This window comes from Hyla sarda, chromosome 5 (assembly GCF_029499605.1).
Source record: "Hyla sarda isolate aHylSar1 chromosome 5, aHylSar1.hap1, whole genome shotgun sequence".
NCBI lineage: Eukaryota > Metazoa > Chordata > Amphibia > Anura > Hylidae > Hyla > Hyla sarda.
Window position 1 is genome coordinate 331,220,305 of NC_079193.1, and position 27,010 is coordinate 331,247,314.

A 27,010-nucleotide genomic window follows, 5' to 3' on the forward strand; every position below is an offset into this window, starting at 1 on the left:
TTTGAATCACCTGGCATTTCCAAGAATAAACAAAAAGCAGTGTAAATAAAAATAAACATATGTGGTAACGCAGCGTGCGGAAATGCCCGAATTATAAAAATATACCACTTTTTAAACCGCACGGTCAATGACGTACGTGCAAAAAAAATTCCAAAGTCCAAAATAGCATATTTTTGGTCACTTTTTATATCATGAAAAGATGAATAAAAAGCGATCAAAAAGTCCGATCAATGCAAAAATGGTACCGACAAAAACTTCAAATCATGGAGCAAAAAATGAGCCCTCATAGCGCCCTGAACATGGACAAATAAGAAAGTTATAGGGCTCAGAAAATGACAATTTTAAACGAATAAATTTTCCTGCATGTATTTATGATTTTTTTCAGTGGTAATACAAAATCAAACCTATATAAGTAGGATATCATTTTAACCGTATGGACCTAGAGAATAAAGAAAAGGTGTCATTTTTAGCGAAAAATTTACTATGTAGAAACGGAAGCCCCCAAAATTTCCAAAATGGCATTTTTTTTCAATTTTGTCGCACAATGATGGGTACAATGACTGATGTCATTACAAAGTAGAATTGGTGGCGCAAAAAATACACCATAATACAGATTTTTAGGTGCAAAATTGAAAGAGTTATGATTTTTTTAAAGGTAAGGAGGAAAAAACGAAAGTGCAAAAAACGAAAAACGCCTGGTCCTAAAGGGGTTAAGATTTTTTAAATAGAAGTCACTTATAAATCTGTTTGTTTGTTTCTGCCACCAGTTGATTTGAAAAAAAAGTTCCCCACCGGAGTACCCCTTTAAAGACAAGGGAGCATGCAGGACTGACAAGCGCAATCAGCAGGGACTGTGTATAAAATGCATTTATGGACCTTATTGTTGTCTTTCTTGCAGTTGTTTCAGATCCTGTTATTTCCAGCAGTGAAATTTTCATCACATATCTTAAGAAATTACAGCTGGTAAGCACCTGGCCACTATTATGGATCATATGAAGAATTCTTTGGTGCCTTTGTCACCTTCCTGCCATCAGGTGGACCGAGACCCTCCCCTATTGTCTCTTTCTTCTCCTCCATACCACATTGTCAGTTTTCATCAGTTTTCTCAAAGGCAGCGTTTTCCAACCAGGATGCCTCCAGCTGTAACAAAACTACAACTCCCAGCATGCCCAGACAGCCTTCGGCTATCCGGGCATGCTGGGAGTTGTAGTTTTGCAACAGCTGGAGGCACCCTGGTTGGAAAACGCTGCTGTAAGGTATACCTGTACTCCTGGCCAAATATACTTGGGATTCTATGTTTGTCTGCACTGATGGTGCTGTCGGGCAGAAAGGGCTTTTACTATGAGTGAAAAGATGGATGATCCAGCACTGAAGTAATAGCAGCTTTATTGTAATTCTTCGATTTAAAAACAGCATACAAATTAGGGATCGACCGGTATTGTCTTGATTTTTTAGGGCTGATGCCGATAACTTATACTGGAATATTGGTATAAGTTATCAGCCATTTCTCCCCACCCCGCCCCCGCAGAAGCCGCTGCAGCTCAATGATTTAAAGCAGGTGCTTTAAATCAATGAACTGCAGTGGCTTTTGCGGTGCCAGAGACCGCCGCCACCCGCCTTTCTCCCCCTGCCTGTCCTGGGGTCCTCCCTAGTCCAACCACCACCGCTGCCCCATTGTCTCCCCCATCCCCGGTTTTATAATTACCTGTTCCCGGGGTCCGCACTACTTCTGGCTCCGGCGATGTCCTGAGCTGTCACTGTGCGCACGGACGTCACTCGTCATTGCGCAGCGCACAGCAATAGCGCAGGACGCCTCAGGAGACAGAAGTACCACAGACCCTGGGAACAGGTAATTATAAAACCAGGGATGGGGGAGGCGGCGGTCTCTGGCCGGGGGGGGGGGGATTTGCGCATTATCGGCAAGGTAATTGCCCATACTGATAACTTCCAAAATCGTGAATAATAGGCCTATCCCTAATAGAAATGCTTCACAACGTCTGCATCATCTTAACGCGTTTTGAGCGTATGCGCTCTTTGTCAAAAGATACACAGATCGGTTCAAATCACATTCAAATAGCCCGCTTCACAGGTGAATCAAATAATCTAAAAGTCGCACACAGCTACATGGTAGAAAACATCGGTGCTAATATAAAACCAAAAATGTGTGAGAAGTAGCCGTGTTCCGACACTGATGTATACAAGATGTAATGTGTGTTACGAATCAGTCAGGAAGGTGAATGTTCTTATACTATAGTGCTACATACAATGCTGTATCAGTGTACATGAAACGGAGCGGTCAATATACCATTAATAAAATGTGTGTGTACTCCCTGAAAGAAACGCATGTAAGGGTATGTTCACACTGAGGAATTGGAGAGGAATCTACTTGAGTAATTCCGCTCACTTATTCCTCTCCAATTCAGTCTGCAGTGAAAAAGCCAATAGAGTTTAACTGTATTTCCGCTCCGCAGAAATTCTGGGGAAAAAAAAAAAAGGAAATTCTAATTGGTGGTTGTCGTCCAGCAAAAAAATTAAAAAAAAAAAAAAAAAGTTTCCTCCTATATTTGCGCGCCGAATTCCATGTCAATTCCGCTCAAAAAAAAAAAAACGGAAATTCTGCGGCGAAATTTTTAAGTTAGAATTACTCGCCAATTTCTCAGTGTGAACATACCCTAAGTGTGAAGTGCATTAATACGGGCAAAAGGTATAAGAAAGCTGAATTGTTAGATATCTATGATAATAGTTACATTTTTTTATTTATTTAAGCCCAGAATATTTTATGAACATTGGGGGAGATTTATCAAAACCTGTGCAGAGGAAGAGTGGTGCAGTTGCCCATAGCAACCAATCAGATTGCTTATTTCATTTTCCACAGGCCTCTTTAGAGGCCTGTGGAAAATGAAAGAAGCAATCTGATTGGTTGCTATGGGCAACTGCACCACTCTTCCTCTGCACAGGTTTTGATAAATCTCCCCCATTGTGTATGCATTTTTTTCTTTTTTATGGATGCCAAACGGCTTAAAGGGGTACTCCGGTTGAAAAAAATATTAATTTTTTATTTATTTTTTTGTAAATGAACTGGTGCCAGAAAGTTAAACAGATTTGTAAATTATATCTATTAAAAAATCTTTACCCTTCCAGTACTTTTTTAGCAGCTGTATGCTACAGAGGAAATTCTTTTCTTTTTGAATTTCTTTTTTGTCTTGTCCACAGTGCTCTCTGCTGACACCTGATGCCCGTATCAGGAACTGTCTAGAGCAGGAGAAAAACCCAATAGCAAACCTATGCTGCTCTGGACAGTTCCTGATACGGGCATCAGGTGTCAGCAGAGAGCACTGTGGACAAGACAAAAAAGAAATTCAAAAATAAAAGAACTTCCTCTGTAGCATACAGCTGCTTAAAGGGGTACTCCGCCCTTTGCATCTTATCCCCTATCCAAAGGATAGGGGATAAGATGCTAGATCGCCGCGGTCCCGCTGCTGGGGACCCGGGGATCGCCGCTGCAGCACCCCGCTATCATTACTGCACAGAGCGCGTTTGCTCTGTGTGTAATGATGGGCGATACAGGGGCCGGAGCAGCGTGACATCATGGCTCCGCCCCTCATGACATCACGCCCAGTCCCCTTAATGCAAGTCTATGGCAGGGGGTGTGACGACCGCCACGCCCCCTTCCCATAGAATTGTATTGACGGGGGCGGGCCGTGATGTCACGAGGGGCGGAGCCATGACGTAACGATGCTCCGTCCCCTGTATTGCCCGTCATTACGTGCAGAGCGATCTCGCTCTGCGCAGTAATGATAGCGGGGTGCCGCAGCGGCGATCCCGGGGTCCCCAGCAGCGGGACACCGGTGATCTGACATCTTATCCCCTATCCTTTGGATAGGGGATAAGATGTCTAGTGGCGGAGTACCCCTTTAAAAGGGAAGGGTAAAGATTTTTTTAATAGAAGTAATTTACAAATCTGTTTAACTTTCTGACACCAGTTGATTTAAAAAAATGTTTTCCACCAGAGTACCCCTTTAAACCTACGTAGGGAACTTTTATTCCATTACTAAATTATTTTATCATATCTTGTATATTTCAAAAATGCATACACAATGTTCATAAAATATTCTGGGCTTAAATGGGCACTGTCAGATACAAAAACTTTTGATATGTTGTAAAGCATGTATAACCAATAGGTTTTGCAATTGATTTCATTAGAACATATTCAGTATTTCATACTGAAATAGCCAGTCAAACAACGGCCCCCCCTGCCTGCTTGGACACATACTAGTCCTGCTGTGTCCATGCATCATCACCTATGTCATGGACACACTTCCTTGATTGACAGCTGTGAGCACAGGGCTCAGAGCTGGAGGAAAAATCCTCCCACTGTCATCTTGTGTCCCGCTACTGTCAGTGAGGACAAGCTGGGAGTTGTAGTCTTGCAAATGCTAGAGGAGATGTGAGCAGACAGCATACTGAGGGAGGGGGCGGAGACCTGCACAGTGAGGCCACGCCCCCTCCCTTTGAGAGGAATTCAGACCAGTGAGCTAAATTAAAAGTGTAATAAAAAATAAATAAAAGGTGCTAGACACATAAAAATTAGATGCACATGGTCAGGATTAGGTACTGAGTGATATATTTAAAAAAAAAAAGTTTTTTTGTTGGATCTGACAGGTACACTTTAAGTAAATTTACAAATGTAAGTATTATAGATATCTGACAATCTTTCTTATAACTTTTGCCTGTATTAATGCACTATTTTTATGTAAATAAAAAGTGGACTATGCTTTGAAGGATCTAATTTGCATGTCAGTATGAGGAGTATGGAAAGGGTAAAAGTGATGTGAAGTTAAAAGTGGTGTAAATGGAGAGAGAAATGGAGAAAAGAACGTGGGAGCAATGAGGAAATGAGAAAAGACGTGGGTAAAAATGGCATGAAAAAGGAATATTTGAGCCTAAAATGCTTCCAGAAGTGTACATATCCAGATAACTCCAATATGGATTCAAATATAGGTTATTTAAGGATACAAAATACAAACAAGATATCATTATTAGTAAAACAAAGCCCACTGGGCCCTAGTGATTATCAACATAGACCTCAGGCAGTAAATGCTGGAGGATGTGTGCTGTTAGCGGGTCTCCACCGTCGTCACAGTGGGCACTCGAAAATGTACTTGCAGACTTCTCATGGCTTGGGGACATTGGGAGCAAACATTTAAACACTAATTTTTAGACTGTGTTAGCCGAGTGTTAGACAGCCTAAAGGTTGATTCACACTATAGAATTGCAAGGTAAAATCCCTAAGTAATGCCGACGAGGAATTCTGCCTTGTATCCTAGTCCCATTGGCTACAATGAGTATTCCCCTGCTAGGAACCTCTGAAAAAATATTGGGTTCCAACGGAAAATTTAATATGTTCAGTCTTCTGGCCGAATCTGCCAGAGAAATGCAGTCTGTCAATGTGATGGAGCTTAAAGGGAAAACTTTTTTATTTTTTTTATTTTATTTTTTTTAAATCAACTGGCGCCAGAAAGTTAAACAGATTTGTAAATTACTTCTATTAAAAAATCTTAATCCTTCCAGTACTTATTAGCTGCTGAATACTACAGAGGAAATTATTTTCTTTTTGGAACACAGAGCTCTCTGCTGACATCATGAGCACAGTGCTCTCTGCTAACATCTCTGTCCATTTTAAGAACTGTCCAGAGTAGGAGAAAATCCCCATAGCAAACATATGCTCCTCTGGACAGTTCCTAAAATGGACAGAGATGTCAGCAGAGAGCACTGTGCTCGTGATGTCAGCAGAGAGCTCTGTGTTCCAAAATGAAAAGAATTTCCTCTGTAGTATTCAGCAGCTAATAAGTACTGGATGGATTAAGATTTTTTAATAGAAGCAATTTACAAATCAGTTTGACTTTCTGGCACCAGTTGATTTAAAAACAAACAAACAAAAAAAAACGTTTTCCACCGGAGTACCCCTATAAGATTTTAAAAAATAAGTAATTTACAAATCTGTTTAACGTTCTGGCACCAGCCTGTGGCATTAAAGTACAACTACTATGTTGGTCCTGTGCACGACCGTCATTTGCAATGATCCTCAAGGCATAAACAATATAAAGTACCACTAGTTAGACCAAAACAATAACCAGTGCTTGAGGTGCCTAAAACATAACTTTTAATATTCTTGCGTAAAATTTATAAACCAAGATAAAGTGTTTTCACGTGCTCATACAATGATATATGTCCCACAAATCAAATCAAGGGTGCTCGTATCTATGACATCAGCACAACCTTAAAGGGTAGCTCCCACAATCCCTTTTTTTTTCTTTTTTCTGTCCCTGCCTATTACCCATCTATCCCTAACCCCCTCCCTGCCTTTAATTATTTTTTTATGTATTTAAACTGCCTTTTGTCTGCCTGGCAGTGTGCTCACTACCAGGCAGACTTCCCCAGCAGGCACCACGTCACTGATGCCTGCTGGGGCCGACACTTCCGCCAGTAGTTCACCTATACAGGGCGCCTCCAGCTGTTTCCCCACTGCAATTCCCACCTTTCCCTGACATCTATTGGCTGTCAGGGCATGCTGGAAGTTGTCGTGGGGAAACAACTGTAGGCACCCTGTATAGGTGAACACCGGATCTGTGATGGCCGCACATACCGCTCCCCGCCACGCAGCCTGCAACCCCCCGTCCCCGTCGTGCCGCTCAACCCACTCCCCCTCCCCCTTAGTTCACCCAGAGTACCCCCTCCCCGCCGCGCAGCCCGCAACCTAGTGCTGGGCGGTATGACCTAATATGTATATCGCGTTATTACCGTGATACCATGGGGGAAACAGTGTATAAGTGCAGCGGCTGACAGTTAACCCCTTCCCCGCCATGGGGACCGTGCGCACGACCCCTATGGCGGGGAAGGGGTTAACTGACAGCTGCAGCGCTATCATGATTTCCCCCATGGGCGCACTGACGGCTATTCACTTACATTTTCGCCGCTGCACAGCTTATAATCCCGGTCCCCAGCTGCGGCCGCTGCAGAGCTTTCTCCCCCTGCAAGCGCAGAATGTGCAGACGCAGCGCTTCTGATCTTCATCCCCGCTCCGTTCTCTGATCCCCGAGCAGGGACGGGAATGTGAGAATCAGCAGAGCCTTCTCCCCCTGTAAGCGCTGAATGTACGGGCGCTGCAGAGCTTCTGATCCCGGTCCCCGCTCGGGGATCAGAGAACAGAGCGGGGATGAAGATCAGATGCCTTGTGCCTGCCAGTCACATTTAGCGCTTGCAGGGGAAGGAGGCCCTGCAGAGCCCGCACCTGGGGATGGGCATGATAAACAAACAGCCTGCAGGAAGGGGAGAGGGGGGCTGAACAGGGAGCAGGCTCGGGGCTGAGGGAAACATCAGAGCCAGGGGATGAAGTTTCTGCGCTTTCCCCTCCCAGCTGCAGGGGGAGCAGGGATGTGCACCGCACGTGAGCTCAGCGGCTCCCGCTCCTGCACATCCCGTGACCGGTATACTGTCCAGCCCTACCGCAACCCCCCCGGCCCTGCCGCTCCGCTCAACCCACTCCCCCTCCCCACCACCCTTAGTTCACCTATTCAGTGTCCCTCCAGCTGTTTCCCCACTACAACTCCCAGCTTGCCCAGACATCTATTGGCTGTAAGGGCATGCTGGGAGTTGTAGTGGGGAAACTGGAGGCATACTGTATAGGTGAACACGCAACCCCCCCCCCCCCCCAATAATACTTTACCTTGTCCCCGGGAGCCTGCGCGCATCCACTTCCTTCAAAGCGCTCGCTCCCGCCTATCTGATTGACAGGCGGGAGCGAGCACCGCAGTGACTGAATTTCGACCCATTGCCAGGCTTAAATGAGTCGAAATTCTGTAGTAACGTCACTGCAGAATGCATTAGGCCACTAGGAGGGCGTCCCCTAGTGGCCGAATTTAAAAGTGATTTTAAACTGGTTTAAAATCACTTTTTTTAATTAAAGTATGTTAGAGATATGTTTTAGTACTTAAGTACTACAACATATCAATTTTTTGATTTCATGACCGTGCCCATTTAATCACCTTAACCTCTTTATTAGTGAAAAAGATGGCTAAATCCCCTCACCCAATTTGGCGACGTCCTCAGAGGTGATGACAAGATATTAAGGGTATGTGAAAAATAACAGAAATAGTAGAGTAAAACTACCAATGTCCTATATGCTCTTAGAGAAAAATATCATTTAGACCATATGGGTCCCGTGAAGCCTGCTGTTAGTGGTAGTTCATCCTGTAAAAGAAAACAAGAGAAACACAAAAGCGATTACTAAATGCCCACATGTCGTCTTGTACATTTACATGTGGGTATAGCGCTGGTCACTTACTATTATTCCACTGGGATACCTGCAAGATAAAAGACAGAGCCCTACTCAGTATCTAAAGCTGCCGTCACCTGCAAGAAAAAGGCCGTATTCTGTGGCAGTAGGTGCCAATTCTGGATAATTTTAGCTGGAGCAGGAAGATCACAGATCCACAGAGGATTCTTCACTGAGTTTCCTTACCAGAATTTTACCAGATTTGTAAGGCTGTTTGACAATTTGGCATTTTTCTGATCTATCAAGTTTGTTTGCACCTTCTAGAAGTTGGCTTAGTTTTTGGGGCCCAAAAATTTAAGCCCCACTGTATTTAAAAAAAAAAAAAAAGCCCTACCCCTTTAGCAAGATGAAAGTGTCTAAAACACATTGAAAATGTTGCGCAAGTCATGTAAGTGCTATGCCTGTGTACTCAGCAGGCATCGTTTATTACCCTGACAATGCCTCTGCAGCTGTGTCACTCCCAGACCTATCAGAGGGTGGTTCATTAGAGTTCGTCCCCAGCGCCCACGCCTCTCTAAAGCTGGCTATTTATACTCCACTCACTCCAGTGTTCCTTCCCTGCAATATTGGATCATTCCTTGTTGCTGGCTTTGTGATTGAATCTCCTGGTTTACCTGCATTTATTTTTGGCTTGTTCTCTGACTACTCTCTTTGCTTACTGTTTCTGTACTGTGCCACTATCTCAGTTACCGACCCGAGTAGTTGACCCTGCTTAAATGTTTAGTTTGTGCTTCTTGTGTTTGCCGCTAAATGTGCAAACAAACCCATTGTGTCCTGACCTAATCCGTGACTTTTAGTATTTTATTGTTTTGATGTTGCTACGCCTTTTCGCTCATTCAGATTGGGGACCGTCATCCAGTTGTGGGTCTGTCGCTCAGGGCAGATCAAGTAGGCAGGGATAGAGGCTATGAGTGAGCTCAGGGCTGCACATATCCCTGCCCAATGTGACAGTAAGACCAGGTTTTTATTTTTTGGCAAATTGCAATATATTTTTTTACAACCACAATTGTATTTATGCCCCCACCCCAATGTTTCCAACTCTTATAGGGAGGGAATATATACTAGACTGTATTGTTTGTACCAGACCTTTACTGCTCCTTAGTTGCTGTGTTTAGATAAGCTAGTGGTGCTGCACTTACTTCATAACCTTGTGAAGACTGTAAAAGGGAATCGGAACTGATAAGACATCTCTATTTTTCAGGAAACATTTAACATGCCCTCCGTAAATGTGATCCTCAAAATTTTCTTGCCTGATGGTCGACAGGTTAACATAGACTGCAAGACGTCCGACTCCGCAGAAAGAGTTCTAGAGGTAATTGGTTTTTGTTTTGTTTTTTGTTGTTTTTTTTTACAACTAAATTTTTACAGCAACTCTTTTTTTACCTATAGGTGTCAGCTGAACTATAATTTAGACTTAGAGCAGGGTAAATAAGAGGATGCCAAACACCAGGGCGCAAAGCATGACATGTGTGAAACCTGTGCAACTGCCCTACAAGAAAAATTATGCTTCCTATCAAATTGCTTTAAAGGGACTGAGATGGTAAACTACTTGTGGATAGCTACAGAGATGTAAGAGATTCTTTATAAAGAGCTATAGGAGAGTATGGGCTTCTCTTGCACTGGGGCATTCTGCTGGCTGGGTGCGACACAACTGCATTTTTGGTGACCCAGTACAGAATCACATATTTTTCTGTACTCCTGCCCATCCTGTGTGGCAGATGCTTCTTCAATGTCCGTCTTGGGCCCACTCTCCTTAGAACTCCCCATAATGCACTAAATAATGTAATGTTACATAAGGGTTAATGTATTTACTTGTTACCTTGACCCCTTAACGACCACTGACTTAAATGTACGTCCTGGTTTGGCAGGACTTCCCGCACCAGGATGTACACTTATGTCCTGTGTATGACCGCGAGCATTGGAGCGGTGCTCGCGTCATACACGGCAGGAACCTGCCGGTAATGGCAGACATCTGCGATCGTGTGGATGTCCCCCATTAACCCCTCAGATGCCGTGATCTGTACAGATCACGGCATCTGCGGCAATGTGCATAATAAAATAATGATCGGAACACCCGCAGCGCTGCCGCGGCAATCCGATCATCTGTAATGGCGGCCATCTCCCGGCTTCTCCTTCTCTGGTCTGAGATCGAGCAGACCAGAGCAGGAGATAGCACTGATCAGTATTATCGGCTATGTCCTATACATAGCACTGAACAGTATTAGCAATCAAAGGATTGCTATAGATAGTCCCCTATGGGGACATGAAAAGTGTAAAAACTAAAGTTGAAAAATGTAAAGAAAAAAAAGTGAAAAATCCCCTCCCCAGTAAAATTTCAAATTGTCCGTTTTTCCCATTTTACCCCCAAAAAGCTTATTTTTTTTAACCCCTTAAGGACCGGAGGTTTTTCCGTTTTTGCATTTTCGTTTTTTGCTCCTTGCTTTTAAAAAATCATAACTCTTTCAAATTTACACCTAAAAATCCATATGATGGCTTATTTTTTGCGCCACCAATTCTACTTTGTAATGACGTCAGTCATTTTGCCCAAAAATCTATGGTGAAGCGGGAAAAAAAATCATTGTGCGACAAAATTTAAAAAAAAACGCTGTTTTGTAAATTTTGGGGGCTTCCGTTTCTACGTAGTACATTTTTCGGTAAAAATGACACCTGATATGTATTCTGTAGGTCCATACGATTAAAATGATACCCTACTTATATAGGTTTGATTTTGTCGGACTTCTGGAAAAAATCATAACTACATGCAGGAAAATTAATACGTTTAAAATTGTCATCTTCTGACCCCTATAACTTTTTTATTTTTCCGTGTATGGGGCGGTATGAGGGCTCATTTTTTGCGCCGTGATCTGAAGTTTTTAACGGTACCATTTTTGCATTGATAGTACTTATTGATCGCTTTTTATTCATTTTTTCATGATATAAAAAGTGACCAAAAATGCACTATTTTGGACTTTGGAATTTTTTTGCGCGCACGCCATTGACCGTGCGGTTTAATTAACGATATATTTTTATAATTCGGACATTTCCGCACGCGGCGATACCATTTATGTTTATTTTTATTTTTATTTACACTGTGTTTTTTCTTTTATGGGAAAAGGGGGGTGATTCAAACTTTTAATAGGGAAGGGGTTAAATGATGTTTATTTACTTTTTTTTTGCACTTTTTTTTTGCAGTGTTATAGGTCCCATAGGGACCTATAACACTGCACACACTGATCTTTTACATTGATCACTGATTTCTCATAAGAAACCAGTGATCGATGATTCTGCCGCATGACTGCTCATGCCTGGATCTCAGGCACTGAGCAGTCATTCGGCGATCGGACAGCGAGGAGGCAGGTAGGGGCCCTCCCGCTGTCCTGTCAGCTGTTCGGGATGCCGCGATTTCACCGCGGCTATCCCGAACAGCCCACTGAGCTAGCCGGCATGCTTTCGGTTTCACTTTAGACGCGGCGTTCAACTTTGAACGCCGCGTCTAAAGGGTTAATAGCGCGCGGCACAGCGATCAATGCCGCGCGCTATTAGCCACGGGTCCCGGCCGTTGTTAGAGGCCGGGCCCGAACCGCTATGACGCGGGGCCACGCCGTGGCCCCGCGTTATAGATCGGGAGTGGACACATGACGTTCCAGTACGTCATGTGTCCTTAAGGGGTTAATAAACATATTTGGTATGGCCGCATGCGTAAATGTCTGAACTATCAAAATATAATGTTAATGATCCCGTATGGTGAACGGCGTAAACGTAAAAAATAAAAATGCTGCCTTGTCACATTTTATTTAACCTCTTAAGGACGTAGGGCGTATGCATACGCCCTGCATCCCAAGTCCTTAAGGACGTGTGGCGTATGCATACGTCCGTGGGAATTCCGGTCCCGGCCGCTAGCCGGTTGGGGACCGGACCCGGATGCCTGCTGAAATCATTCAGCAGGCATCCCGAGACATAGGAGGTCCCCCCCCCATTTTTTGGCGCAGACCTTTTTATTTATTTTTTTTTATTTTTTATTTTTTGCTTAACATGTGGCTGGACCCTCTTGGCTATAAAAGAGCGGTCCGCCACTGTTAGCTAAAGCCCACCCGCCGCTGATCAGTCCCGTAGTACTGATCAGCGTTTTTTTTTTTTGAGGTGCAGGCACTTTTTCGGGTTATAGCGGCATTTTTATTTTTGCACCCATAGTTGGTCCATGCCACCAGTAGCAGGCCTGTGCTGTGTGGACAGACCGTACCTCTGTGTGCGGCCTGCCCCACCGCTGTCAGTGATTTATCACTGATCAGCGTTTTCTTTGGGTTCAGGCGGGTGCATTTTTTTCGGGGTTAAGCGTTTTATTATTTTATTTCCCCCCCCCCCCATTAGAGTAGGGAAATGGCCCGCAGGGCGTTTTCAGCAGAGGAGGCATATGCCATACTTGCCTCCGACACTGAAAGCGTCTCAGAGGATGAGGAAGACCCCACCTTCCTTATTTCCTCGTCCTCCTCATCATCTAGTTCTGATGACGAGCCGCCAAGCGGGTCCGCTAACCTCCTCTGTTCCTGACCCTGTGCCCCATGCTAGTATGAGTCCCCCTGGCGCTCATACTAGTGAAGCCCCCCGGCCAAATTCACTGGTGCCCCGTACCGGAGAACTTGTCTGGACTGAGCCAGCGGACCACGAGCCCGTGATTCCTGAGTTTGTTTGCGACTCAGGAATCAAGATTGACATTGTCGGGTTTACTGAAATAGACTTCTTTTTAGTTATTTTTTCAGTGACGACTTAGTCAATCTGATGGTTGACCAGACGAATCTGTACGCCCAACAGTTTGTCGCCGCTCACCCGGGCTCACTCTTGGCTAGGCCCAATCGATGCAGCCGAAATGAGGACATTTTGGGGCCTTGTGCTGCATATGGGCCTGGTCAAGAAACCCAGTGTCCGGCAATATTAGAGTGGGGACATCCTGTACCAGACCCCGCTCTACAATATGGCCATGGCACGTCCCCGGTTCGAGGCCATTCGGAAATGTTTGCATTATGCTGATAATGCGGCATGTCCCCCCCGAACTGATCCCGCATATGACTGCCTGTATAAAATCAGGCCGGTCATCAATCACTTCGGGGCCAAATTTTGGGAGGCCTATGTCCCTGGAAGGGAGGTCGCTATTGATGAGTCTCTCATCAGCTTTAAGGGGAGACTCAGCTTCTGGCAATACATCCTAACCAAGCGAGCGCGGTATGGCGTGAAAATGTATAAACTTTGCGAGAGTACCTCAGGGTACACTTGCAAATTTATGGTGTATGAGGGACGAGATACCCGCATTGAACCCCCAGAATGTCCCCCAACTCTGGGTGTTAGCGGGAAAATCGTTTGGGGCCTTTTGCACCCATTGCTAGATAAAGGTTACCACCTTTACGTGGATAACTTTTATACTAGTATCCCTCTCTTAACATCCCTCGCCGCCAGATCCACGGTCGCTTGTGGGACAGTCCGGAAGAATCAAAGAGGCCTTCCTTCCTATCCCCTGCAGACTCCTGTCCCCCGGGGTGAGTCCCGTGCCTTTTCCCATGACAACCTATTGCTGGTCAGGTATAAGGACAAGAGGGATGTCCTTATGCTCACCACTATTCATGGGAACGGCAGCACCCCTGTCCCTGTGCGAGGTACCGAGGGACCGGTCCTCAAGCCTGATTTTATTCTGGACTACAATCGATATATGGGGGGAGTTGATCTTTCTGATGAAGTCCTCAAACCATATAATGCCATGCGGAAAACACGGGTATGGTATAAAAAAGTTGCGGTCTTCATGGTACAGGTTGCCATGCACAACGCTTTTGTACTGTCCCAGTATGCTGGCAACACAGGGACATTCCTGCAGTTTCAAGAGGAAGTTCTAAAGACCCTCATCTTTGTTGACTGCCAAAGAGCGGGTCAGAGCACCTCTGGAACTGTGGGCCCCCGGATCGTCCCCGGCCAACACTTTCCAGATGAGGTCCCCCACACTGGAAAGAAGGGACGATCTCAGAAAAAATGCAGAGTGTGTCGCAAGAGGCGGATTCATAAGGACACCACCACTCAATGCGACACTTGCCCCGATCATCCGGGCCTCTGCATTAAGGATTGCTTCAGGGAGTATCACACTTCCATGGAGTACTAAATTTTTATCCTTTCACCTGATTTTCATTCCGAAGAATTCAACTCCAATGTACCAGTCCAGAGTACATTGTCTTCCAAATTTTAAAACCAAAACAGCACCCCCCCCCCCAAAAAAAAAAAGAACCCCTAAACCTCTAGGGGGTTTACTGTTTGTAATATTCTCACATGTGGGTGTTCCTTTCTTGTATTTTCCTCTGAATGTATGTAACTGTTAGGTCCGTTAGAAACACCGGCCTCAAATGCGGAGTTCTCGCTCATGAGCTCTGTCGTATTTCCAGGCGACAATTCAGAGTCACATGTTAGTTCCCAGAAAGATGAAGCAGAGTATAGGTTGAAAATTGCAATTTTCCAAAGCTACCCTTCATCCATTCCTGGAAAATAAATTTAGGAAACACCCGTGCGTTCAAAATGTCCTCTTTAGCCCTATACCCATTCCTCAGGGTGGGTACTTTCTGTAATGGTGTCACTTGAGGGTGTTTCATTTTTGTATTTTCCTCTGAATATATGTAATAGTCAGCTACTGATATGCCATAGGCCTCAAATGCAAACAGACCTCTATGACTTCTGAGCCTTGTTGTGCGCCCGCTCAACACGTTACCCCATATGTGGATATGTTTCCATAGTCAGGAGAAAAAGCCCTCCAAAATTTGTAACCCAATTTCTCCAATTACCCCTTGTGAAAATGTCAAAAATTGGGTAACCCCAGCATTTTAGTGTAAAAAAAAATCAGTTTTCATTTTACAGCCCACTGTTCAAAAAACCTGTGAGGTATTAGTACTCACTGTACCCCTTGTTACCTTCCTTGAGGGGTGTAGTTTCCAAAATGGGGTCACTTGCTGTTTTTTTTGTTGTTTTTTTTAGCTTTTACGTCAGAACCCCAACCTCAGTGCAAAGCACCCCTTTAGTCCTCAAATCTCATCGGTGCTGTCTCAATCCTAAGCCCTGTTTTGCACCCGCATAGTGCTTTACTGCCATATATGGGGTATATTCTTATTCTGGAGAAATTGGGCTACAAATTTTGTGGAGCTTTTTTTCTCTTACTACTTGTGAAACTAAAAAAATTTTGGTTAATACCAGCAATTTAGTATTAAAAATCAATTTTTTCACTTTTACGGCCCACTTTTCATATAACCTGTGAAGTGTAAGTACTGGAGGGGTCTAGTTTCCAAAATGGTGTCACATGTGGGGGGTTTCTGCTGTTCTGGCTCCATGGGAGGTTTGATAATATACATGACCCCGACTTCAATTTCAGCAAAATTCTCTCTTCAAAAGACCAATGGTGCTCCTTCTGTTCTGAGACCTGTAGTACGCCAGCAGAGCACTTAACATTCACATATGGTGCATTTTCTTAATCGGAAGAAATTGGGCTTCAAATTTTGTGGTCCATTTTCTCCAATTATCCCTTGTGAAAAAGAAAAATTTGGGGTAACACCATCAATTTTGTGTAAAAAATAAATAAAATTTTCTATTTTCACGTCCAACTTCAACGCAAAGTCGTCAAACACCTGTGAGGTGTTAAGGCTCACTATACCCCTTGTTACGTTCCTTGAGGGGTGTAGTTTCCAAAATAGTGTGCCATGTGGGTTTTTTTTTTTTCTGTTCTGGCACCCTGGGACTTTCTAAATGCAACATACCCCCCAGAAACCATTTTAGCAAAATTCTCTTTCAAAAAGCCAAAGTTTGCTCCTTCTGTTCTGAGACCTGTAGTGCGCCAGCAGAGCACTTAACATCCACATATGGGGCATTTTCTTAATCGGAAGAAATTGGGCTTCAAATTTTGTGGTCCATTTTCTCCAATTATCCCTTGTGAAAAAGAAAAATTTGGGGTAACACCATCAATTTTGTGTAAAAAATAAATAAAATTTTCTATTTTCACGTCCAACTTCAACGCAAAGTCGTCAAACACCTGTGAGGTGCTAAGGCTCACTATACCCCTTGTTACATTCCTTGAAGGGTGTAGTTTCCAAAATAGTATGCCATGTGTTTTTTTTTTTTTTTTGCTGTTCTGGCACCATGGGGGCTTCCTAAATGCAACATGGCCCCCAAAAACCATAACAGCAAAATTCGTTTTCAAAAATCTCAGTTGCTCTTTCCCTCTTAAGTCATATTGTGAGCCCACAGAGCGCTTTATGCCAACAGATGAGGTATTTCCGTACTCAAGAGAAATTGGGCTACAATTATTTTTTTTCACCTAATACCACTTTTAAAAATGAAAAAAATGGGGCTACAAGAACATGTTAATATAAAAAATGATTTAGATTTTTCTCCTCTACTTTGCTGCTATTCTTGTGAAACTCCTAAAGGGTTAACAAACTTTCTGAATGTCATTTTGAATATTTTGAGGGGTGTAGTTTCTATAATGGGGTCATTTAGGGCGTATTTCTCAAAGAAAGGCGCCTCAAATCCACTTCAAACTTAACTGGTCCCTGAAAAATTCAGATTTTGAAATTTTCATTAAAATTTTGAAAATCGCTGCTATACTTTGAAGCCCTCTAATGTCTTCCAAAAGTAAAAACATGTCAACTTTATGATGTGAATATAAAGTAGACATATTGTATTTGTAAAACAGAGAAACAGTGCTTCAGCTCACCCCAGGTGTGCGCGGACAGGGCGTGGACCTCGCACAAATGAACGACAGAAGAAAGAGGAGTCCAGCGTCCAATAACTCGGAGGATAATATTTATTTCACCAGATGGTCCTGACAGGAGCACAAGGTACAGTGACTCGTTTCGGCCTTACAACAAGGCCTTAGTCATACACGATGTATGACTAAGGCCTTGTTGTAAGGCCGAAACGCGTCACTGTACCTTGTGCTCCTGTCATGATCATCTGGTGAAATAAATATTATCCTCAGAGTTATTGGACGCTGGACTCCTCTTTCTTCTGTCATATTGTATTTGTGTATCAATATAAAAGTTATTTGGAATATCAATTTTCCTTACAAGCACAGAGTTTCAAAGTTAGAAAAATGCTACATTTTCAAAATTTTCATGACATTTGGGGATTTTTCACCAAGAAAGGATGCAAGTAATGACGAAAATTTACCACTAACAGAAAGTAGAATATGTCACGAAAAAACAGTCTCAGAATCAGAATAATCTGTAAAAGCATCTTAGAGTTATTAATGCTTAAAGTGACAGTGGTCAGAATTGGAAAAAAATGGCTCCGTCCTTAAGGTGAAAATGAGCTGCGTCCTTAAAGTGGTACTCCACCCCTAGACATCTTATCCCCTATCCAAAGGATAGGGGAGAAGATGTCAGATCGCCACGGTCCCGCTGCTGGGGAGCCCTGGGAGCGAGTTCGCTCTGCACGTAATGACGGGCGATACAGGGGACGTAGATGGGCAATACAGGGAACGGAGCAGCGTGACGTCATTGCTCCGCCCCTCGTGACATCGTGGCCGGTCCCCTTAATGCAAGTGTATGGCAGGGGGCGTGACTACTTCCACGCCCCCTCCCATAGACTTGTATTGATAGGGGCAGGTCGTGAGGTCACGAGGGGCGGAGCTGTGACGTAACGATGCTCCGGCCCCTGTATTCCCCGTCATTACGTGCAGAGCGAACTCGCTCTGTGCTGTAATGATAGCGCAGTGCCGCAGCGGGGATCCCGGGGCTCCCCAGCAGTGGGACCGCGGTGATCTGACATCTTATCCCCTATCCTTTTAATAGGGGATAAGATGTCTAGGGGCGGAGTACCCCTTTAAGGGGTTAAAAACATTGTTTTTTAAATGATATAAAAGTTTTATATATGCAAATGTGGTATCGATAAAAAGTTAAGATGACGGCACAAAAAATGAGCCCTCATACTGCCCTATATACGGAAAAATGAAAAGTTATAGGTGGTCAAAATAGGGCGATTTTATATTACTGATTTTGTACAAAAAGTTTTAGATTTTTTTTTAAGCGGTACAAAAATATAAAAGTATCTAAATATGGGTATCATTTTAATCGTATTGACCCACAGAATAAAGAACACCTGTCATTTCTACTGTAAAGTGTAGTGTGAAAACGAAACCCTCCAAAATGTGCAAAATTGGGGTTTTCATTTAAAATTTCCTATCTAAAAAAAAAAATTTTTTTTTGGGTTCGCCGTACATTTTATGGTAAAATCAGAGGTTTCATTACAAAGTACAATTGGTCACGCAAAATACAAGCCCTTATATGGGTCTGTAGATGGAAATATGAAAGCGTTACGGATTTTAGAAGGCGAGGAGGGAAAAACGAAAATGCAAAAATAAAATTGGCCTGTCCTTAAGGTGAAAATGGGCTTGGTCCTTAAGGGGTTAAGAAACCTGTTGTCAAGGACCTTGTTGTTAAGGGGAGTATGCAGTGGTGAACATGTGACTTATCCAGCCAATGGGATCTTTCTAAATTCCTCCCATATATATGAGGTCAGAGTTCAGCTCACGCTCTTAATTCTGTGCATGCTGAGGTACAGTTTTGTGAGGTGGATCTGAAAGGAGGCCTAGTCCAGCAACCACGCATCAACTACAAGTTAACCCCACTACCCAGGTGAAAGTCAAAGCCTTGCGGTAAGCCTACAGTCTCAGGGATTACTTCAGTCAAGTTAGTCAAGTCCAAGTCCCTAAAGTATAGCGTGGGCTGCATACCAGTCAAGTCAATTATATACAGCACAATCAACTAGAAGTCCCAGCAAGCCGAAAAGCTTCCCTAAATTCACTCTGCAACTCCTTCACGCTATTCTGAGCTGTAATGGATTGTACCACCTTTCCAACCTCAGTAAAGCAAGCCAGTTAACCAAACTTTGCGTTGGAGTGATTATTTGCCCTGTGCCTGGCACAGATGGAGCTGGCCTACCTCGGGTGGTGTATAGGTCAACCACCCCCTGGCATCACGATAAGGTTTATTACACATTTACCCGTCCGACACCACACATTTATACTGTATGGCAGTGTTTTTTTAAACCAGGAAACCTTTAGCTGTTGCAAAAATAAAACTCCCAGCATGCCTGGGCAGCCTTTAGAGTTGGGAGTTATTTTGCAACAGCTGGGTATACCCTGGTTGGGAAGCACTTTTTTGGTAACGGGTCAAATATGCCTATTCCCACACATCACCTGCCATTATCGATAAAATTAGGAAAGTGGTCATGTGACACAGGGTAATGTGAATAATGTGCTAAGGAAGCAAGTTTCCCATGGATGCTGCAGTACATGGACGCATTTTTAGGATTTACCATTCATTTTATTATTTACTTATATCTAAACAATTCCCCTTGAATAATAGTCACCCTCACTTCCTGTATTTGGACTCCTCATAGAGACACACAGGAAATAGCTGCAGGGACAAAAATATACACATGATTTAACCAATGTATATTACAAATATACATATAATGGTATTATCTACATTATATAAAAAGTTTTTGTTACCGACTGGTACACTTTAACTGCATTAAAGGTAACTCATCACAGTCGTCATCCTCTTCCTCCTCCTCCTCGTCTTACTCCTTTTCTCTATAACATGATGCTCACGGATCAGAATTTGTTAAAAATGACAGGTTCCCTTTAACGACTTTTGCAATATGATTTGTAGAAACCATATTTAACTATGTTGAATTTATCATGTATCCTTTTTTTATAGGCTGCGTTGTATAAACTAAATTTATCAAGAGAACTTGTGGAATATTTCAGCTTGTTTATTACACATAAAGACACTAAAGGCATTTACTCAGGTAGGTTCTCAGGCTCATCTTTGAAATCACTAACAATGCAACATGCATAAAAGCGGTTTAAATGCTGCTATCAGTTTTAATAATGGCACCTTAATGGTTAATAGCCTGCAGCCGTGGTTCCTCAGCGATGGCTATTAGCGATGGCCCTCGGCTGCTCAATGAGCTGGTTGTCGCTGGGTATGGAGTAGGCTTGAGTCCCGAGGCCTCTCCATACACCCTTAATGGTCCCATGGCTTAATTATACATGATGAGTCCCCAAGATCTTAAAAGGAGATATATCATGGGGAAAAGTGTATCCCGTATAGGCAGGATAAGGCATAAGTTTTAGATTGCGGGGGTCTGACCTTCTGGACCCCCTGCGATCTCCTGCACGGGGTCCCAGTTCTTCCCAGGAGCGATGTGCCACAACCCCCGCACAAAGCGGTGGCCGTCACACCCCCTCCGTATAGCTCTATGGGAGAGCCATTCGGCCATCTCCTGCACTCCCATAGAGATATATGGAGGGGACCTAGCTGGGACCCTGTACAGAAGATCGCGGGGGGAGGGGGTCACGTGATACTTCTCCTTTAACCTTTTCCCGCAAATTGATGTAACTGTATGTACATGTTAGCAGTGCATTCCCACAAATGGGCTCACAGTTAGATCTAGTGGATGGCACAGGAGCGCTGTCATTACCATCTGTTGTGGGTGCCATCATATATGCGGACATCCTGCTGCAACAGCAATAATTGGGGAAAACTCTCATCTCAGCCATTTATCTCTTTAGATACTGAGGTCAGTAGAGATTTATGTTGCAAAAATCAAGGCCGCGTATGGCTACACTGACTGAAAGATATACTTACGGCTCTTGGAATTTAGTATAGCAATACGTAAACAAGTTTTGTTTAAATTATTATTATTAATAATTATTAATAATTTTTTTTTATAGTGCTTTGGTTCCACGGCACTGTATATATTGAAAGAGATTACATTACATATCATTACACTGATAGCCTGATATAGGATAAGAGAGGGTCTATAAATAAGTAAAAGTATCCAAACTATACAAAAAAGTGACAGCCCTTTTACAGCTATGTTAATGGAAAAAATAAAAAAGTTAGGACTCTCTCTAAAGCGACACAAAAATTAAAGTATTACTCAATCCTGTAAGCATAAATAGCGGGAACACAACACATAAAATGGATCTATATGATGATCTTATGTAAATGCCTTATGAGTTGTACATTTGCAAAAATATATTCTTTTAATTCTGCACTCTGAACTGATGGAGAACTAGTCATTGGGGTGGGCACTCCATCACAAAAAGTCACCACATCATGGCTGTAATCCTGCTGCGATAGGTGTGATTGTAATGCCAGACTGTGCTGTGTCTTGCTCATGCCATAAAGCGTTCTCATGCCATAAAGCGTCCTTGGGGTCTCCTTGCTGGCTTCTATAGTGGACTGAAACACAAGACAGAAGACTGCTGAGGATGCTTCAGGTCATGCGAAAGATTTCTAAATGCTCATTTAATACTTTTAAAGGGTTCTCCTCTCTGGACAATCCTTAAAGAGTACCCCTCATGATCTTGTTAATTTTATAATCCTCCCAGTTCACTGCCGCATCATGATAAACCACCCCCTGCCTTTATGTTTTTTTATTTGTTAGTTTTCTACCTTGATATTGCTCTGTATTTTCTGCTCAGTCTCAGTCAGATTCACAGACTGGAAAGGGGCGTTCCCCAGCAGGTGTGACATCATCTGAAGCCATACAGGGGAGAACTTCCTCCCTCACTCTGCTACACACAGCCCAAAGCAGTTCAGTGTGAGATGAGTTATGATTGGATAAGGCTGCACACATACCCCTCAGCACTCCAGACTGCATTTCCTGATTTTGGACTTCTGCCAGACCATCAGAATTCCAAAGTCTGTGCAAAAGATGGAGGGAAATGTGCTCTGGACAAGTAGGGAGACACCTAGTGGCAGCTTTTTTAAACCTAAATAAAACATAGAAAACTTCATTATTTTTTTTTTTTTTAAACAAAGTACATTAGAAAGATTTTTTTTTTATTTACCATAAGGAGTACAATAGCAAAAATAGTTTTTAATGAGCGTACCCATTTAAGGGGCCCTTCTAACAATAAAGCAGATCACACAATGACCCCCCAGCAATCGACTGTAATAATTGTGGAGAAACCTAGCATTAAGTGTTCTTCATACCAATAGGGTGACTGTGTAGTACAGGACCGATGCGTCAGAGTACAGGTGCTCTTAGTAACCTTTTATCTGAATTTTCATGCTTCACTCTAGTAACGTCATAATATTCCGTTTGCCTACAGCAATCACTAGGGGGTGCTCACCATGTGCAGCATTATACAAGCATCATCCATAGCGTAGAATCACCTACTTTAATACTGTGCAAGGTTTTTTTTTCTGGTGCTGCCAAAACAGCATGGAGTCCACAAGATCTTCAAAACACAGACATGAAGGACATAAGCCATGTAGTTTGTGAAATGGGATCTCTATGGATCAGGCCAGCATAAAAGAGCTTTGGTCACCCATGACCCTGTCGCTTGGACACCAGAAAGCCTTTCTTTCTGTTCACTGTAACTACAATCCATATCTGTGCTTCCCAACCAGGGTGCCTCCAGCTGTTGCAAAACTACAACTCCCAGCATGCCCGGACAGCCGTTGGCTGTCCGGGCATGCTGGGAGTTGTAGTTTTGCAACAGCTGGAGGCACCCTGGTTGGGAAGCACTAATCTATATATTAGTCAGAAGCCTGTTAAATTACATAATTTCTTAGTTTTTTTTTTTTTTAATTATATGCAAAATGGCTCCATAACTGCTCCATAACTCCAATCCCAGCTGTTTATCCCCTCTAGATTGCAGTAGTGACTAAGGCTCATCTCTGCCCCATGTGATCATTGGGCTGCTGAGTAGTTAACATGGCAGCCAGGTGCCTCGTACAGGCCCCCAGGTCTGCCATCTACATACTCCTAAGACACCCTGCTGAAAACCGTTACAGGTTACAGCACAATCCAGAAGTATGCAATAAAATAAAGGGTTTTTCTCTATCGGCTCCGTGGGTGTATGCTGCTGTCTCTAGGAGGTGTGACACTATGGCAACAAAGAAGTCGTCTCCTCCCAGCAGGATATACCCGCCTCCAGGCCCTGAGGTAATCAGTTTAAGCTTAGTGTCTGAAGGAGGTGGACATGGTCTGGATTTCTCCAGACCAGGTCTTATGTTTTTTTATTTTCCTAGTTAGGGAATGTGTTAGTTTTTTATTGCATTTTCTTTGATGTTTTCAGGTGGGGACTCAGGAACTGTGGCTCACTGTTTCCCCATTGCGAGTAAGGGGGCACAGATATTGCGTATATGTGCTGTTCACCCCCTCTCGCCAACGGTCAGTGCCTGGGGTTGTACCTCATATTTCCGGGTCACCCTATCTCCTTGCTCGCCTCGCTCGCACATGGTAGCCCGGCATGATGCAGGTGATAAAGCTGGCTGAAGACTTCATAGGAAGACTTCATGAGGTAAACTCTTCTGACTGAGGTGAGTATATTTCCCTTTCTCCTTAGGTGCAGATTTGCAACAGCTGGAGACCCTCAGGACTGTTGAGACCCAATTAGCTCCTAGCAGGCTATAACTACCCCTCCCCCTTATTACAATAATTAATTAAATAATAACTGACACAACAACAATTCAACTTTTTTATGGGTGGGGATCGGCCACAGCTTTATTTATAAAATTACTTATATAAATAACAATTTAACTGTAACAAAGACACCGATTGGCTTCTTGCCAACCCAAGAGGTGCTGCCACACTGTCCTGTGTGGAGGTCTACCCCGGGTTGACCACGCTTTCACCGTCTTCTTACCGCCAAGCTGTGACTTAAAATAAACAGAGATACAAAAAAGGGAGGGAGGGCAAAACTCCTGGTCCTGGGCAGATTGAGGGGGGAAGGGAGACACCACAGCTATAAATACCCAGGGGAGGGCCCGGGAAACTATTAAACCCCTGATTGGTGCACTCCTTCCCCCCCACCCATGGGACATACCACTATAGTTACCAACAAGTTTTTACAGGCGGGGGAGGGGGCTAAAAACCTTGCCTGTATATTTCTTAACCCCTTAACTGCTCACCAGTCAGGGGGCAAGCTAGTTATGCACAGCTTGCCCCTCAATTTTTGGCCCACTTTTCTCATGGGTCTAATGGGGCTGGCCTGGACAGGGGGTCCTTTATTACTGGGGGGAGCAGTGGCAGTTTGGATGGGGCACAACTCTCTACACTTTATTCATATATACTGTGTGTGTGTTTTTACATTGAAGCGGCTGACAGCCGCGGCGTTCTCTATGCGGGTGCTCTGAGCATCGGTTTACTTTCACTTTTGGCAGCGGCTACTGCCGGCGGCGTCTAGTCCGCTCAGTTCCCCGCTTGCGGACGTGCATTCGCATGTGCACTCGGGGCAAGGAGCGGGCGCCATTACAGACTTCTTGTTAATGCAGTGCCGCCGAAGCTTCTCTGGGTGCGAACTGTACACCAATCAGCGCTGTGCGCGCGATTGGTGGCAGGGGCCAATCAGCTTGCTATTGGCCGGCATTTCTCCTCTTTGACAGCCTGCAGACCACCACGGGTTCGAGTCCCGTGGTGGGACAGAGTGTTACAGTGTTGTGGTTTAATTTTTTAAATAGGCCCATTGTGGTCTATGGGGATATCAAGGCATGTGAAACAGTAAGATAAGCAGACTGTATCAGCAACACAGTGAAATGGAACACAGTCTTGGGTGAGAGAGGCCCAGAACGGCCTCCCTCTAAACAGTTAACTGGAGTGTTAGCCACTCCTTTACTCTGTCAATACTGTAACTCTAAACTGTCTGGTTCTACTGAACCACTTGTTCTGCCTGCTCCACTGCTCCCCCAGACCCCCCCCTGCTACTCTACCCCTGTTGTTCTTCCCGACCCGGTGGGTTCGGCTGCCCCTCCAGCCTGGATTCCCTCCCTCTCCCAGTCTATATCCGACTTGGCTCAGGTCTCCCGTTATGTGGTGACTGCCTTGGAGAGGCCCTCCCTACACCGTCCCTCCGGAGGGTCCCGCTCTCCCCCTATTCAGACACTCTCGCAGCATCATAGGGGTTTGTCATCTGACTCATCCCCCGAGTCTTCTGGCAGGCACGGGTGCTCCCCTCACAGGCATCGCCCCGTTACTCCGACCTGTAGCAAGCGTCGCTCCTCTAGAGAATGCTCCCAGGGTCGCCGCTCTGGCTCTCCAGACCCGCGTGCCAGGTCAGTCTCTCTCTCTTCCAGGGCCGCCTCACACGTTCCCATTCACCTGGAGAACTTGTGGAAGAAGTTTCTGATTCGATCTCCGACTCAGAGGACCGCACGGATGTGCCTAATGTGGTGTACTCATTGGTTGCGGCCATAAGAGGCACCTTCCATCTAAAGGACCCAGGAACTTCGGACTTGGTCCAGAAGTTTCCTTTCATCATGTCTGACCTCTTCCAGGGCTGCCTCACTTCGTTCCCATTCACCTGGAGAACTTGTGGATGAGGTTTCTGATTCGGCCTCCGACTCAGAGGACCGCACGGATGTGCCTGATGTGGTGTACTCAGTGGTTGCAGCCATAAGAGACACCTTCCATCTAAAGGACCCAGGAACTTCGGACATGGCTCCAGAAGTCTCCTTCTCTGTGCCCGACCAGCACTCAAGACTTTCAGCTCTCACGCTGAATTTTACGCCCTGCGGGTATCTGCCTGAAGTCTCCCTGACAATAAGTTTCAGGAAACGAAGAAGGTTCAAGCGCGGTATTCCTTCACCAAGGACCTCATTGCTCGGTGGACCTCCTCTCCAACTGTGGATCCGCCGGTCTCCCGCCTCTCTAAGGCGCCTACCCGGCCGTTGGCTGATGTGGCTGCCTTCAAGAATCCAGCGGACATGAAGGTGGATATTTTGGCAATCTCTGCCCTTGAGGCAGCAGGTTTTTCCTGCTTTTGCTTCTGCCTGGGTGTCAAAGGCCCTTTTAGTATGGTCTTCCAACTCCGCCAGGGTAGTCTTCAAGATCCCTTCGGAGGATTTATTTAATCTAGCTCTCCGATGCACTGCAGCCGGAGATTTTTCTGTGTTCTGCTTCCATGTGCAGCCACTGTGCTGCCTTTACCACAAGCTACCTGGTAGCCACCGTTGGCTTTAAGTCTGGAATGCGGACGCCACCTTCAGGTAGTGAGGCGACGGACGGAAAAAGAGTTCTTTATTACCTCTGGTAAGACTCACAAAACCGCTTTCCGTCATGAGTTCTCCTTCCGGTTCTGCAGAACCTTTGGTACCAACAAAGGGTCCAGCCAGTCGCCTTCATGGGAAGAGGGCTCCTCTTTCCGATCCCATTCCTCCCGGAGGTCGACTATCCGTTCCGGCCGTTTGGCGGCCCCATCAGGCACCCGTAGGCCTTCCTCGGCCTGAAGGGTCGCCCCCACCCGCCGACCTCTCTCGGGTGGTTGGTCGCCTCTTACCCTCCGGGATGCCTGGACATGCAACTTTAGGGGAACATTTTCAAGGTTTATTACAACCTCTCTGTGGTCTCCAAGAAAGGCGTTTCTGTTCGCCCAGTCTTGGTTCTCGAGTATCTCAGACAGCATCTTGCGTTCCCATCCCGAATGGAGTCTCTCCATTCGGTGCTTGCGTCCATGGTTCAAGGGGAGTTTTCGTTCCTCGGTGGACATCAAGGATGCCTGCCTCCACTTCTCATTGTTTCCCAGCCATCAGCAGTTCCTCCGCTCTGCAGTTCCGGACGGTCATTTTCTGTTGTGGCTATCCATTTCGGTCTGGTCACTTCTCCGCGGACCTTTACCAAAGTCTTGGCGCCTGTGAT

At 44.7% G+C, this 27,010-nt stretch overlaps 1 protein-coding gene across 1 annotated transcript in view; it reads left to right on the forward strand.

Annotated features, from left to right (window-relative positions):
• SNX31 (sorting nexin 31) overlaps window positions 1-27,010 on the forward strand; it is a 71,063-nt gene that overhangs the window by 24,763 nt on the left and 19,290 nt on the right. The window contains exons 4-6 of the mRNA XM_056522412.1: window positions 899-963; window positions 9,537-9,647; window positions 20,074-20,164. Coding sequence (XP_056378387.1) covers window positions 899-963; window positions 9,537-9,647; window positions 20,074-20,164 — 267 coding nt within the window. The remainder of the gene's footprint in view (window positions 1-898; window positions 964-9,536; window positions 9,648-20,073; window positions 20,165-27,010) is intronic.